General features: G+C 41.5%; 1 protein-coding gene across 1 annotated transcript; it reads left to right on the forward strand.

Annotated features, from left to right (window-relative positions):
• The first annotated feature begins 3560 nt into the window (after positions 1-3560).
• On the forward strand, positions 3561-10923 carry TMEM100 (transmembrane protein 100). Its single transcript, XM_036120541.2, has 4 exons — positions 3561-3577; positions 5174-5260; positions 8036-8179; positions 9603-10923. Exon 4 carries the CDS (start codon positions 9669-9671, stop codon positions 10071-10073), a length of 405 nt encoding a protein of 134 aa, XP_035976434.1. The 5' UTR covers positions 3561-3577; positions 5174-5260; positions 8036-8179; positions 9603-9668; the 3' UTR covers positions 10074-10923.
• The last annotated feature ends 5583 nt before the right edge of the window (positions 10924-16506 follow it).

Genomic DNA, 16506 nt, shown 5'->3' on the forward strand with positions numbered 1-16506 from the left:
TACAGATGGGACCCTGAAGTCCGACAGACAGAACTCTGAAAGAGAGGAAAGAAGATTCAGATCCAAGTTTCCTGACTTTCTGTTCATGGCTGTTTTCATTGCACAACCAGAGTGGAGAGTCAGAGATGTTCATTTTGCTGTGGAAGGGATCCAAAACCTTACCCTGTGACCCTAGGAAAAAAGATCAAGTTAAACTGGAGCTATAAAGAAAGGTTTCCAAACTGAGTTTAACTTGGAAAATAAATACCAAGAAATAAGGGGAGAGAGGTTCTCCTGAGACTCCTGAGCCCATCAAACTGGAAGTCATCCAAAGTTATTGATGGCAGATTTACCCACCAAGCACAAGTGGCCAGTTGGAGTTGAAAGTGAGCTTGGGTGCCCCTCAAGACACAACAGAAGAAACATTGTGTTCTCGTTCTGCGGTCACACCACTGTCTTGGGATCATTAGTTTGACCAAGCTTTACAACTGCTTTTACAAAGACAATGATGCCTGCTTCCTGTATAGTTTATTTAAGTAAACAAAAAGGAGACAGCAAGGTACCATCTCCTCTCTGAAGCAAAACTTTAAAATTTTTATCTAAAGAAAGAAAGCAAGAGATCTGTTCTCTGCATTGTTCCATAAGATAAGCTCATAAGATAAATAGTTCTATTTTGAACTAAGTTCAGCTGGGCAAATGGTTCCCTTTCCCACTACCCACCCAAGTTGTGGATATCAGATTGTGAGTGGATAAAAACATTTTCAAACAGTTTCTTGAACTGGCCCTTCTCTCCATCAGTGGCCCCTACAGAGTTTCTATGGGAAGGTGATTGTGTGTTTCTTCTGGCAAAACAATCATTTCAAAACTCAAGAGTTTATTTTGGATGAAGTATAAACTCCTTGTGAGCAATAGAAAGTGTGCACATCAACTGAACACAGAAACAATATTGCACAGGGATTAAGAGGGAAACTTTGGAGTCAAACAGGCTTTGATTCTAACCCTGGACTCTACCATTTTCCAAACGGTGACTTCCCCAGGCAAGTCCCTTCATCTCTTCTTTTGTATAATGGGACTATTTCTAGCACCGACCTCGGGGATTATCTGTGAGTATTAAATGAAATAATAAATCTATAAAAGGTGTATAGCATAAGGTAAGTACTCAGTAAATGTTTGTTTATTATTAGGTGAAGCCTGTGGCTGAATCTACATGGTAACTACCATCCAAAGAATACTGAAAAAATGCCAGTAGTAACTGAATAATTAATGCACTTAGCACTAAATAGCAGGTCACTTTGAAATTATCCATTTGAATCATGTTCTGAGTTCCCAAGTTTATATTTGACTTCAATGTACAGTCATTCTTTTATTTATTTGTTCATTTATTTGGCAAAGACTTTCTGAACACACACAATTGCTGATACTATCCTTGAGGATGTGGGAGACTTTCCAGTCAACATGATCTTGGTAAACCCCAATATGAAGTCTTGCTTACATTGCATAAGGACCAAACATGACATTTCTAAAGAAATCCACAGGGGACTTGGACTGCTTTTTTTTTTTTTTTTTTTTTTTTTTTTGCATTAACTCAGGGGGAACATAAAATTAGTTCTTGGTAAGACAAAGGCTGTTCTCCACCTGTGATATAGGGAGATTGGAACTTGCTTATGTAGTCTTCTACATGAGTAGTCCCTTGCTTGGAGTAGTGATCAATGCAGGAGAAAACACTTTCATTCCTGGAAAACATCTGTGGGGTGATTTTCTCACGGTGCACAGTCGTACAAAAGGAATTGCTATTTATGTTCTTGTTTTCACAAAGTTTAAAATTGAACTTTAAAATGGGATCAATATATTCTTTGCATATAGTCAGGACAACCAAAGGCTCAAACTGGAATTCCTAAAATATTGACTTTCTTGTTGTATGAAAAAAGTTAGCAATGTCAAGTCATGTGTGTATATTGTACACATGTCATCAATTGTGTGTATATGTATGGAATGAGGTAATTATAAATTCATTTATAATTTTAGAGGCAAATTTACCTGTGAGCTAATAACGACATTATTTGGCAATTCAAACAATGGTTCATGAATTAGTAGGCACGCAATAATGCCTCTCCACTGGAGAAGTGGCCAGGTATGCTAACAAAATTAAGCGTGCATCCTCCACCCTACCTGCTCTTTGTCCTGGCCTTCTATTTCTGATGACAGTATCACCAAGCTCTTAATTACTTAGGCCTTAAAACCTTACAGTTCCCTCTCCCTTGATCACCTCTCCCACAGAAAATTCACTGCCAAGTTCTGCTGATTCTGTCTATTATGGTGTCTTTAGACCTGCCCACATTTCCTAATATCAGGCCCCTAGGACCTTTCACCTGGACAATCACAGAGATTTTCGAACTGGTGTCCCAGTCATACTCTCTGACTTCCCACAAGTAGCCAGGCTACTTGTGATAATGCAGAGAGATGACCATGCCATTCTGCTCAAAAAACACATTGTTCTCAGAATACAGTCCCAACTTGACATTGAGGCCATAATCTCACCATAAACCCTTTCCAGTCTTATTCGGACTGCTCTCTGTCTGTCCCAGGTGCTCTACAAGTCAACCACACAGGCTACTCCAAGCTCTCGGCAAGGACTCACACTTTTCTGAGCTATGTTTATATGCATCCTTCCACCTAGACTCACCTTCTCTCCTTCCCTACTTATAATACTCTCAATGTCTGCCTGCCATCAAGCGTTCCCCTCCCACTCATGCCAGGCTGACTTAATTTTCCCTGGGCTTCCTATAGCAGTTTGTTATCCCCTCTAGTAAAAAGGTTACTCACATAGGTTGCTTTGTGGCTTTCCTGTCCTAGGCTATGAGCTCACTGAGAGCAGAGACCATGCTTTATTTACTAGATTGTACCTTCTCAACTAGAACATTAAACAAATCCCTGGCACCTGAGAAGAGTATAGTAAATACCAGTGGAACTTAAATGTTCATGAAAGCACAGGAATGGCCTGGGTGACATCTGAAATGTCCCTACTGCCGTGGCATCTGGCAAGATTCCACTGGTACTAGGGTGTGTCTCAAACCTCCCCAGATCTGCTTAGTAAGAGGACAGCTCAATTTCAAAACCCAGATGCATATGAGGCAACACACATGGTTTCATCATCCTAGAAGCAATAGGTACGCCTTCTCAAAACGCTTTTCCAAAACTAAACCTAGTGAGACTATGTCATCCTGAACCCAAGAAAATAGGACTTCCTCTGAAGTTAGGAAGAGACATGCAACCTCATAAATACTACACAACAGTCTTCCCAGCACAACACAGGAGAAAGCAGCACTTGGGCTTGAATCCTGGTTCACCTCTCTCCCTAGTAGTGGCCCAATTTGCTATAACTCTTTACCTTCGAGGTTCCTCATCTTAGGGCTCGAAAGAATAATAATACATAAATACAAAGGATTATGCAAGATACATGGTGATGTATCAGGAACACAGCAGTTTCAAAATATATTCAGATTTTGTTTTTGTTTTTGTTTTATATTCAGATTTTGAAACAAGAAAATCATTTCTCATCTGAGGCTGGAGTGCCCATTAGCTCTTCTTGAAGTGAGAGGTGATTTACTCAGCCCTCCCTAAGGTTCCACTGTGTCATTTGATTTAGCAACTCTGTTTTTTTATGTTTATATGATCATTCGTAGTTACTCAGAACAAAATGGGTAAGAGAATGGTGACCAGGATGTGTATCTAAAAGATGTATGTTTTCCTTTTTATACTCACGTGGACTTCATGAGTTTCTGGTAGCTGGAAATTGACCAGCAAATAATAAAATATATATTTATATCTAAGGCATACCCATTGTTCCTCTTGGTGCTATCAGATCTCTCTATTTAATGTCCTAGAGCTCAAAGAAAAGTGCCTGGGGGTGGGGAGTGGTGTGGGGGAAAGCAGTAATAACATGACCTGTTATCCAAAATGAACACACAAGCACAGATCACTTTCCAAAATGTTAGTGATTTCAGAACATAAATGCAGACACACCCTTAAAAGAAGCATTGGAAAGGAGAAAAACTGGCCAGCTTCCCAAATCTCACTGAATCCAACTGGACTGGGTGATGACCCAGATCAAAGGCATGCAGTGATTGGACGGAGTGCCGGAAGGAACTGGCATCTTCAGAACTGCTGGAAATTAGCCAACTGAACCACACCAAGCAAAGGCAAACTGAAAGCAAATATGGGCGAGTAATTGAATACACGTGGGGGTGCTCTTCACAAAATGCAAGGTTTGTGTGTTCCCAAAGGAGCAATTTCCAGGTCTTCAACAGCATAAAGTCAATGGCAAAATCAAAATGCCCCCCCTTTCCAGCCCAGAGACTGAACCTTGGCTTCTATCAAAGGGAAAGGGGCGAAATCTCCTCTTTGTCATCACCATCTTCCCTGCCCTCCTCCACTTCTGTATCCCCTGCCCCTAAATAGCTTTGTTTCTAATCTCATTTCTGAGTGAAATAAGATTTTTTCAAATTTGGGGAAATTCTCTCCAGACTAGCAAGCTCTGCTGTTTATGATGCCTTTGGTGGGAATGTTACATGTTGCAGGGTGGTTTCAATTTCCCAGCACCAGACTGATGTTGAAGCCTGGAAATTAGGTGCTGATTAGGAGTTCAGTTCCTCAGAAATGTGATTTTCCAGTAAACCATCATTTCCATGGTGCCTTGCCATCCTCTGATGAAGAGCGCAGATAAGACCACTGCTGACTGGGACTTTAGGGAAAGGGTCCACACAAGAAACCACACGCCATTTTCACCATGAATCCTCCTCTTCAATTACTCCTCTTCTTACATGCATATTAGGATGAAAGAGATTAGTTTACACCCCACTCCCCATGCCCACATACCTCCCGAACCCCACACCCGCCTGGAAGTATAGAACAAAGATGACAAATTCTTTTCTGCAGGTTCCAAGTAGGACAGAGGAGTATCAGGATGGGGGCTTTGTAGGGAACATCTTGAAAATGAAAGCCTGAATGAGGCTATAAAGAGAGTAAAACAAAGCAGGACATTCTTTTCAAACTTGGTTCCCTTTTTAAAAATATGGATAACATTCTCATACAGGGAAACCGAACAAAATGCAGCGGCACTTAAAGGATTTCCTCTCTCCAAGTTTTCTCCGGCCCCTTAATTGTGTTTAAGCCTTGTTGAGTACTTTGTTTACAGTCCCTAGTGTGGTGATTTGCATCCCCCTCTCTGAGTTGCTGTTGGCCGAGGCGGGCAGCTGTCTCAGTCGGATTCTGGCTGGGAAAGGTAAGAATCTTTGCCTTGCTTTTTGAAAGATCTGGGAAAAAATGTTGAATGCCTACAGAGGGGTAATAGGGGGTGGTGGGGGGCATTGACTTAATTCACGCACTGGAAGCTTTCTGAAAAGTTCCCCAAACTTAAAAGAATCTCCTGGAGCCATGTGTTTTAAAAAGAACCAGAAAGATTTCTTCTCCCTTCTGAAAGGCTTGCAGAAAGAAGACTGGTTGCATTGTGAATAAGATTCTGCATTTGGGGGCAGGTGTCCCTTAAAGGAATTCCCAAGGAGGTTTAGTATCTTATAGGCACAGAATGGAAGCAGGTAAAAATATTCAAAGACATCAGCACTGATCACTAGGAATTCTCCCTGAATTTCAACTCGAAGAGATAAAAGTCAGTTGAAACTGTGTGTGTCCGTGAGTATAATGATTGGTGCCTATTCTTCGTATACAACTTCTGTTTTATCCCAAAGCTTTCATCGTCTTTGTATTTATCAATACAAATCATTGGTTGTCTACTTAGAGTCTGAAGATGTGCATCTGTGTATCTAGGCATATGCACACTCTCTGTGAAGAATTAGGGTGAATGAGATGCTTGGAGCCTGGAAAGGCTGAAGAATGCTTTGGTGTTACAAGTAATGACAGACTTGCCCCCGTTCCCAGCACACAGATACACTCACTGTCCCTTATTACAGATTCAGTCAAGGGCTCACTGCGGAAAAATGGTGCCTCTGGTTTCTCTCTGGTGAAAGTTGGATTCATTACCTTTGATTTTGGTAATAGGGGACTATGATATTCAACAGGGTAAGGTGATATTGAGAGCTTCAGTGGGTTTACTGGATTATTTTGGGGGGAAAGAGACCTATGCTAGGAGATGGAGAGGAACTGTGCCCAAAGTCCACACATTGCAGATGGGAGGGATTGATGCTCTTATAAGGAGCGTCCCCAAAGCCTCCAATGTATGTAGCCAGCAGCCTCCGTATCACCATCTTCCCAGGGCAGTGTTGGCAAGTGCTGAAATGCCCTGGTCCTAAGCATCCCTTATCTTTGACACCAGCATTTCTCCTGGATGATGGCTCTGTCTCTTGTGGCCCCACATTTTAAAAGTACAAGGATGGCAGCTAGGAGGACCTCCAGGTAGTCAGGGTTCTCAGCACGCTGGTCTCCCCTTACTTGGTGAAGTCAGGCCTCAGGGACTTTTCAACTTCAGTTTTTTTGTTTTTTGTTTTTTTGCGATGAAGAAGCCCTCTCTCTGACTTCCATTCTAGAAAAAAGGACTTCTGTTCCCTCCCCCTTTATGACAAAATCATCAAAGTATTTTTACTAGATGCAGGAGGCTATCTTAGAACAGAAGGGAGATGCCTAGGAACATCCAAGCCCTGCACCAATAGTTAAAGAAATCTAACAACCCCAAGAGGAAGAAGGGAACAAATCTCTTCCGAGATCTAATTCACATTTGTAGATTCGCCATATTAATTAAAAAGAAATTATTAAAACTTGCAGAGATTAAAATATAGAGGATGGATAACATTTAGCTACAGAAGTATAGGGATGAGCTTTTAATAGTGTCCCAGTACTATCTCATTTTTCTCTCAAAAAGGCAATCTAGGGCTTTAAAATTTCCAATAGCTTATCTGTAAAAAAAAGTATAAACCTGTAAGGCCACTTGGGGAATGGGCGGATATAAACCTTTAACTTTATTGTTTGAGAGTGTGATGCATCAAGCCATGTCTACTTGAATGTTTAAAATATCTTTCTCCTAAAAGTGGGCCAAGGAGCAGCAGATTGGCATCAGCCAGGAGCTTGTTACAGACCTACTAAATCAGATTCTACAGTTAACGAGCTCTCCACATGATTTATGTGCCCATTAAAGACTGCGGTTCAAAATAAGGGTTTCTTTCTTTCTGTGTGACCTTTGTGAGATTATTTAAACCCTCCAAGCCTCATTTATAAACTATTTATAAACTCATTTGTAAACTAGTGAGAATTAGTGTTAATGCATGCAGACTGTATGTCACATCCATAGTAGATCCTCTCTGTACATGACAGCGATGATGGTGATGATAATTTCCGCATTGCCAAAAGTACTCACCTCCTAGCACGAGAAGTAAGTGATCGTGTTTAAATCAAGATGATTGGTTTCTCCCTCAACCATAGTGTTTGCATCCCCCACCCTCATTCCTAAGTGAATTAATATCAAACAAGGGAGGTTTTAAGCTTCGCATGGCCCCACACACGTATAAATAAAGAATACTGGGGAAGCCTAGGAACGTGGATTTTTGCAGGCTTACAGGCTGAATTCAGCTGCCCCATGACTTCACAGCTGTTCCTGCTGCCCTACAGAGTCTGTCCCTTCGGCTCTGTCCCCTCAGCTGGGTCTGCAGAGCTGACTCGGGGATTTTCTTATGAAAATGCCTGATGGGTGGGAGGAAGATCTGGAGGTTAGCTGGGGAAAAAATGAGTAATGCAAAGCCGTCTACTTAGTAAATGCTGCAAGAGAAATAAAAGTAAAAGCTGGCTCCTGTCTCTGGGGACTCTAGAATGATTCTGACTTATCATGTCACTGAGCAGAGTTGGGGGAAGCCAAAACTCGAAATCTGCTGGCAAGGAAGAGAACGAAGGAAAAAAAAATGACAGGGAGGGGCAATCCGGAGGGGGAGGAAATAAAAAGAGAGAGAGGGAAAGACAAGCGTCATTTAGGAACAGAGGTAGAGCGAAAGAAGGAACTCCAGGATCTGAAACCAACCATACAGCACAGTATTTTTCTATCTTTTCTTTTCCCCAGAGGAGATTCTTGTCCTGTCATTTTATTGACAGACGTGCTATTACAGGCTCTTTTCGCAGAAGTTGACTGAAGAAGCTCAAGCGCTGCTGATTCTTCCCTCCCAAGTTCGGTGGCTCCCCTGATAATGGATTGCTTTTCTCGGAGGTATGTGTGTGTCGTCTGGGGACAGATCTTCATTTGCAAGTTAGCTTATGCCTCAGCTTTGGGGGAAAGACTTTTTTTTGCTTTCAGACATAATCTCAAATATCCTTTTACTGGCCTAGTAATGATACTAGGGTATCATTGGACAGCAGTGATTAATTTTGGTGACTAAAAATTACAGGCAGACAGGCAGTTCTAATATTTAGCTTCATTGCACAGGGAGTGATATGCTGATTTGGGCTTGAATTTGTTTTCAGTGGATGCTTAATACGTTCAAAGTATTAATCTCATTGAAGTAGTCTCAAGAATCTTCCTCTAAATTTCTTCAGTGACTGCAATTGCTCGATCCTTTAGCTGCTCTGTCGCTTCTCAGAGACAAAAGAGAATGACTTAACATGTCTGAACAGCAGACAAGAGCATTCACTGATTTCTCCTAGGCAGCATTTCAACCAGACGCTTTTGACCAAGAGTTTCAGATTTTGTCCTGAAGTGTTCCGGTTCAAAATATCCAGAAAGGTATATCGCAGCAAGGGCATAGGAAAATAAAGAAAGTCTAAAACTTTGCTGAAAATCTAGCATGCTTATTTTTTAATACATGTCATGGTCCGCATAGTGTTGAAATTCCTTGTTGAGTTCCATGGAAAATTTTGAATTGACAGCTCGTTACTCTAAGAGTTAATCTTACTTTAATGTAAGAAAGTACAAAATCATATCCTACAAAACTGAATCCCCCCCCCAACTTTTCCTTTTTCAAATGGATTGGAAGGTATAGCCCCATTTCAGATCACAAATCCTGGTCCTATTGCCACTGAATTTTTGCTGACCTGCAACCCCACCGCGGTCCCAGGACACATGTTGCACTGTTAAATAGTTACAACAATAAAGACCTGCTGACGGTCATCTGCTATAGGAGAACCTCGTTCGCACACTGTCTGCTGGTCTTGACACTGATTTGGTGGGCAGTGAATGAGTGATAGTTTGGAATGCATGTTATGCCTGAAAACATTGGCAGAGTCTAAGTTGCTATGAGTTTTGGAATGAGCCGTGCAAAGGATTGTTTATAGTGTATTCTCCCCATGAAGGAGGCTGTCTTTTGGATTAGGATTGAGACTTTTCAGTGCGTTTAGAGGAATGAGAAGCAATAGACAGAGCGGAAAGCCTTGTAAAACATTTGTAGATCGTCAGGGTATATTAAGCACTGTAAAGTGCTTCCTGCTTTTTATATCTTCCCTTTTTTTATGGCTATCGCTTTATCTTGCTTTTTGCAAAGAGAACGCAAACAATCAGGGGAAAAAATATGAAAGTTGATTTTCACATGCATCTGTGTCTCCTAGAAAAGACCCCAGAGATGTTTCCCCAGCTCTTCACTTCTACTTACAGAGCTCACTCTGATGCATTTACCTGATATGTTCTGTCTCCTCCACAGCTTCCACCCTGGAGAGAACCCCCAGGTCTAGTCTGTGAACCCAGCTAGGAAACATCACTAGTAAAAATGACTGAAGAACCCATAAAGGAGATCCTGGGAACCCCAACATCTTCCAAGCCTGTGACAATGGAGAAGAGCCCCAACACCGAAGCGGTGGTCACCACAGTCCCCTTGGTCAGTGAGATTCAGTTGACGGCGGCTACAGGGGGTGCTGAGCTCTCCTGTTACCGCTGCATCATCCCCTTCGCTGTGGTGGTCCTCATCGCTGGAACAGTGGTCACTGCTGTGGCTTACAGCTTCAATTCCCATGGCTCCATCATCTCCATCTTGGGTCTAGTCCTCCTGTCATCTGGACTTTTTTTGTTAGCTTCCAGTGCCCTGTGCTGGAAGGTGAGGCAGAGGAGCAAGAAAGCCAAGAGACGGGAGAGTCAGACGGCTCTTGTGGCAAATCAGAGAAGCTTGTTTGCTTAGGACTGAATCCCCAATGGGATATGTGGCCTGAAAACTTTCTCTCAGTGTGCCATCCAATTCACCCAGAACTAGAGTGGGAGAGAATGAACGGTGCAGTGGGAGAGAATGAACGGTGCACTGGGAGAGAATGAACGGTGCATTGGGAGAGAATGAACGGTGCATTGCAGGAGACCAGAGGGATGGGGGTGAATTGAGTGTGGGAGGGTAGAGGGGGTTCTGTTTTATGAAGAACCTACTTGTGTCTTCTTTAATGACAAACTTAACTCTAAGGGCTATTTCTGAGACTGAAAAATCAGCTTTTTCTCTATATTAGACATTTGAGGAGTCATGGGAGGTGCACAGCATTAGACAATGTTCAGTTCACCTTGGAAAGTAGCCAAGGAAAGATGAGAAAATAAATAGTCAGATAGTTCTGGCATACCAGCGACCTGCCTCAAAAAAAAAGAAAAAGAAAAACCCACACTTTAAAGAAGTTGTATCATAAAAAAATATTTTGCCAAGAGTCTAAATCACCTCGGACTTTGCATCCTTCTATGAAATTCTGTGATAATTTTTTTAATAAGCTGATTCTCTGGCATCTATTTTTTTTTTTTTTTGCTTTCAATAACTCATCACTGGTGGTACTTTTTCTTAAAGAAAAACTAATATTTTTTATGTTTTAACATTGGACAGTTTTAGATGATCTTAATGAGTCAGAAGTTAAAAGAGCTTAATGTAGCTACTAAATGACATGGGGGGTTAAATTAATATTAAAATAATCCAACCTAGCACTTTTGACGATTTTTATATAAAGTTTAATGTACATTTCATTCAAAATAATAAATACTTATTGCTGCTGAAATTTCTTAAATGCTTGTTGCTGTTGTAGTTATGTTTACTGCAGTTCCAAACTGCCCATCTTCCCTTGCCTCGTTGGCAATGTCTCAAATGTATTTCTCTCAAATGGGCATGTTGCTTCTCCCTAACTTGTCTAAAAGATTTTTATTCTTTATTATACCATTCTTTTTTTTTTTTAAGATTTTATTTATTTATTTGACAGAGAGAGACACAGCGAGAGCAGGAACACAAGCAGGGGGAGGAGGAGAGGGAGAAGCAGGCTTCCCGCCGAGCAGGGAGCCCGATGCGGGGCTCGATCCCAGGACCCCGGGATCATGACCTGAGCCGAAGGCAGACGCTTAACGACTGAGCCACCCAGGCACCCCTTATTATATCATTCTTTTATGACTTGTGAAGAATAATATTATGTTCACTACATTCTAAACAACTTCTATGCCGTTAACAATTAGGAAAACAGTGCCTGGAGTCAGGAATTTTATAATGTGTTATTAAATGTGCATTAACTATTCAATCAGTTGTTAAATATTTGCTTCACCTATTTTTGAGCATCAACTATATGTCAGGCATTGTGTAGATTCTTAGTCTGCTTAACTGAGTTAGTTCTAATACAATGCAAATAAGATCACTGCTTGATTTCTGTGGATATTGAGCTATTCTACACCCAGCTAGGACTCTACCCCAGAACGCTTGCCAGGAATATCCCTAGTCTATGTTGTTTAAACCACATGAAACTAGTATGGGAAGACAGTCAGGCATGAAGCCTTTCTTAAACCTTGGAAATGCGAAGCAAAACAAAACAAACCTCACATGGCAGGAGCCCTGTGGCACTGACTATAGCCTGTAGTTTTGTTAAGGGGAGAAACCTTGATGGCCTCGTTTCTCCTGGCTTTGAAGGTCAGATGGTGCAAGCCTGGAGTTGTTCATTATAGTAGAGTACACCACAATTATCTTAAATGCAGGCACATCCACACTCCTCGGGCCAAATGCAAGTATGTAGTATCAGGTTGGTTTCAATGGGAGGGAGTCTGTGCTTTGACATGCCTCTTTTCTGCTCAGAATATTCAAAGGCTCCCCATTGCTGATGAAGAAATTTCTCAGGCAAGTGTTCAAGGTTCTCCACTATCCGATCCAAACAGATGTATCCAGCTTTCACTTCACTCCAGCCCGAAAACTCATGAGTTAGCCAGATCAGACTATTCACCATTCTGAATCAGACTGTGGTTTCCTGCTTCCATGTATGTTCAACTTCTGTTTTCCCTCCTCCATAATGCCATCCTGTCCCTCTCCGTCTCAATGTCTCCAAATCCTGCTTCTCATTAGAGCTCCAGCCTAAATGCAACCCCTTCCTAAAAAGCCTTCCCTTTTATCTCAAAGTAATTACTCCTTTGAGAGTCTTTACTTATTTACTCTCTGATGGCACCTTTCATTTTCTACCATGTTGGTGGCATAAATGTTTTATCCTCTTCCAAAGCTCCTTAAAAGGGATGATGTCTTTTTTTTAACCCTCATGTGATGCCAAATACAATATCTTGCACAGAGTACGTACTCAATAAATGTTTGCTAAATGAACTAAAGAATGAAAAATCAGAAAGCGAGTGGTTTATCTAGAATCACAGTCCATTTATTTTACTCTCTTAAAAGAAAATATTTTAGTTCTCAACTCTCCCCAAATAGGTCATCCTACTCCGCCCTGCCTCAACTGTAAGCAACAGGTGTAGGTGAGTATTTACTACCGTCATACTTCTCCAGCCACACCTGCCCTTCAAAATGCTTGATGAGCAAACTCATGAATGATTTCAGGCCACCAGGGGGCCTCCTGCTGCTACCTGAGTCCCAAAGGAAACACTGGAATGACAAATTATAACTGAAATGGAATCATATCTGGACATAGCACTATCTCTCCTAAATGTGAGGAGTTGGAGAAGATTCTCCACCAAGCCCACTACTACTCTCCTCCCTAAGCCACTTCACAAGGCTACATCTGGGTCCCCCTAGTCAGTAGAGGAGCCCTGGATGGGAGCCTTCAGTCCCATTAAAGGGTTACACACCTCTGCAAAACTGTAAGGCACAAAGATTGTCCTATGCACTGTGAATTCCAACTCCCATGAGGGTGAATTATGATATCACAATTATTTCATAACATATGTCTTTACTGGGCAAAGTTTATCTTTTCAAATGGTTGATAAGCAGATATGGAATGCATACATAAGCATGATGCAGGTATATATGTATTAAAAAGATAACCTGGCCCAATCCTGGAGCATCAGAAACCAGCTGTATCGCCCAGCTGAATAACCCTAAACCCCACACATCCTGGGTCACACAAGGACAACTTTTAACCTCATCCTGTGCAGCAGGTCTCTACCTAGGTGAGAATCATAGCCACCCAGGTAACTCTGTGCTTCCCACCTTGTCTTGGTTAATCTTGGGAATCTCGCCTAGAGAAGATGGTCAAGGTCATATGGATCAGGCACGTGGCTGAAGCCAGAGCATAAGCCCAGGAGAGCTAGACCACAAATCCTCAAACCTACCTCTTTGCACCATCACCACTCATAAACGGGCTGGGGGGAGATCTCCTGGTCTCCTGGGAAGTATTTTGGTTCTGAACTTAGAAGATCTGATTATAAATCCCAGTTCTCCTGTTAAGCTAGTCAGATGACCTTGAGTAGTTAAGCCTCATTGTTAAAGTAAGGTTAATTTTTAAGAAATGATTTAGATTTTGTAAACTATAAAGTACTACATAATTGCAAAATTGCTATTTATGGTAATATCTAATGTTGACTTTAGCCTCTTTCTCTACTTATTATCCCAACATGTCATTAAGCGTCAAGCAGCCCCCTGTTTTGGTTAATTGACTTTAATCAGTCACTTTGTTTAACCTTGACATTATCCATAAAGGCTTTCTAGACCCAAAATATTCCAAGGAAAGCTCCTGTTCCAAAGATGAATCATCACTACATTTCCTTAATATTGTTATAATTTTCAGTGCTTTCACATACGTTGGAATTACTGTAAAGGTATATGTAATAGGGACATTCAATTAGGTGCCCTCAACATAAAAGAGATTATATATATTATAAAATTATATATATTATTAAAAAAAATCCTTTCTTCCCCCCCCCTGCATTGCCATTCAAGCCAATTTTGTCCTAGGCTGCCCCGCAGAAAGGAAGACTAAAGGCAGAAATCTAAAGAGAAACAAAAGAAGTACACTCCTAGTGCCTGGCTTTTGAGCTTCCAAGGGCATCCCAGTGATTTAGGGGTTATCTACAGAATTGTCAAGGGTAGTTTGTTTATAGTTGATTTTTACATTACTTCCTGACTTTAGTACTTAATCTTGTGTACAACAGTATTCAACTGTACCTGATGTTACCCAACATTCTCCATCACACTTTGAGGCTGGAAGGGCATGTGTCCACCCAGCTCTTTGCAAACCATTATTCAGAGAGGATAAGTGACTTGTTCAGTCAAGGTCTCACAGCCTTGGACCAAAATGTTGACCAGATATTGTAGTTATCCCAGATATACACCAAGCCACAATAGATAGCATTTCTAGAATGTCTCTTTAGGAAAGGAAGACAATAAAGGTGTTCTGACACGGACTTTTGAAAAATTCTTTTTGAAGTATAACGTACATAGAGAAAAGTGTGCAACTTAGTGAATTTCACAAACCTGTAGAGCTAAAACCCAGATGAAGAAACTAAATGCAGCAGCTTCTCCAAGCCCCCCTTAAATCTACTTCCAGTCATTATCTTTCTGGGGGAACAGTATTCTCACCTCTAACACATAGAGTTGTTTTGCCCATTTTTAAACTCCATATAAATGGAATCATACAAAGTGTACTCTTTGTGCCTGGCCTCTTGATGTGCCATCATTTCCAAGATTAGGTTATAAAGACACTGAGGCCTTTGCCTTGATGTTTCTCTCTCTCTCTCTCTCTTTCTCTCTCTTGCCTTCATCTGGGAGAAGCCCTCTGCTATGTCTTGAGGACACTCAGGAAGCTGTAGAGAGGCCTGTGTAGTGAGGAATTAAGGCCTCCAGCTAATAGCCAGAGAGGAGCTGAGACCTACCAGCAACTACCTCAGTGAACCTAGAAGTAGATCCTCCCACAGTGGAATCTTCTGATGACTGTATCCCCAGCTGACAGCCTCACCAAAACTTCCTAAGACACCTTCAGCCAGAACCACACAGTCAGGGTTGAATTCTATGATTTTTGTGGGCCCTGGGCACTTTTGTCTCTCTGGGCCCTTTCTTTCACTTGAAAGAAAAAGAAAAAGAAAGAAGGAAAGAAGGAAGGAAGGAAGGAAGGAAGGAAGGAAGGAAGGAAGGAAGGAAGGAGGGAAGGAAGGAAGGAAAGAGAGAGGAAGGAAGGGAGGAAGGAAAGAAGGGAGGAAGGAAAGAAAGGAGGGAGGGGAGGGGACGGAAGGGAAGGGAAGGAGAGGGGAGAGGTGGGGAGGGGAGGGGAGGGAAGAGCAGGACGATGTATTTCACTTATTGCAAGAAGAAAATTGTACTGAAAAGTATTGTGGGCTCTAGGCACTGCACATACTGGACCTAATGGATAAATTGGCCCTTTACTCAGCTAAGTCACTCATGGATTCCTGACCCACAATAACTGGGAGGTAATAAATGTGTGTTGTTTTAAGTTACTACGCTTTAGAGTAATTTGTTATTCAGCATCAGATAATATTGTGCTCTTGTGAAATTTCCTCTACGTGACTTTTGGTGTACATACATACACATCTCTGTTGAGAATATACCTAGGAGTGGATTTCCTGGATTAAAGGGTAGGTGTGTGTTCAGCTTTACTGCCAGAGTTTTCGAAAATGGTAAGATCAATTTATTCTTTCACCAGCACTGTAAGAGAGTTCTGGATGCATTACATCATCATCAATTTTTAAAATATTTTCAATCTTCCATTTTAGTCATTGTGGTGGATGTAACACTTGCTCTTAAAGTATATATTTTAAAAAAGGGATGTGGCACCAGAAGCTGGGCTCTACTAGGGCAGAGCAGGCTAGAGGTGGGAGAAGAGATTAGAGTGGAAAAATACGAATTAGATTTAGGCTTTGAAAAAGCAAAGCAGCAAGACATAAATTCTCCAGGAAGTGCTCTGGAGACCAGAAACCAGGCTAAAGACTGAGAGTTGAGTTCTCCATGCTAACAACATTTATAGAGTTCTCACTATGCTCCAAGCATCATGCTCTGAGCTTTGCGTGGATGAGCTCATCTGATCCTCAGCCCAGTCCAATGAAGGAAGTACTATTATCACCTCCATTTGATAGATGAGGACATGGAGTCACAGATTAAGCCAAGTAATTGAGATCACACAGCTAGTAGAGTAGGGTCTGAGTTCAGATTCTAGAACCCACTCACTTATCCACCATGTTGATACTCTCTGGTACACAGTAACCTTCCAATACCTGATTCTTGAATAAATGTCCCAAACAGAAGCTGAGCAACACAGGGTCAAGAGTTTGAGCTAAAGCTAAAGAGTGAGTCAACAGTTTTGAGAAACCAGGACTCAAAAGGTAGATGATTACTGAATCATTTGCCATCTGAAGCCACATCATCTTATAATAACTCCCATATATTT

Source organism: Halichoerus grypus, chromosome 2 (assembly GCF_964656455.1).
Source record: "Halichoerus grypus chromosome 2, mHalGry1.hap1.1, whole genome shotgun sequence".
In the NCBI taxonomy this organism is placed as follows: Eukaryota; Metazoa; Chordata; class Mammalia; order Carnivora; family Phocidae; genus Halichoerus; species Halichoerus grypus.

Bases quoted from the DNA above. Each gene is read 5' to 3' on its own strand.
- TMEM100 (XM_036120541.2), top strand. From the start codon at position 9,669: ATGACTGAAGAACCCATAAAGGAGATCCTGGGAACCCCAACATCTTCC.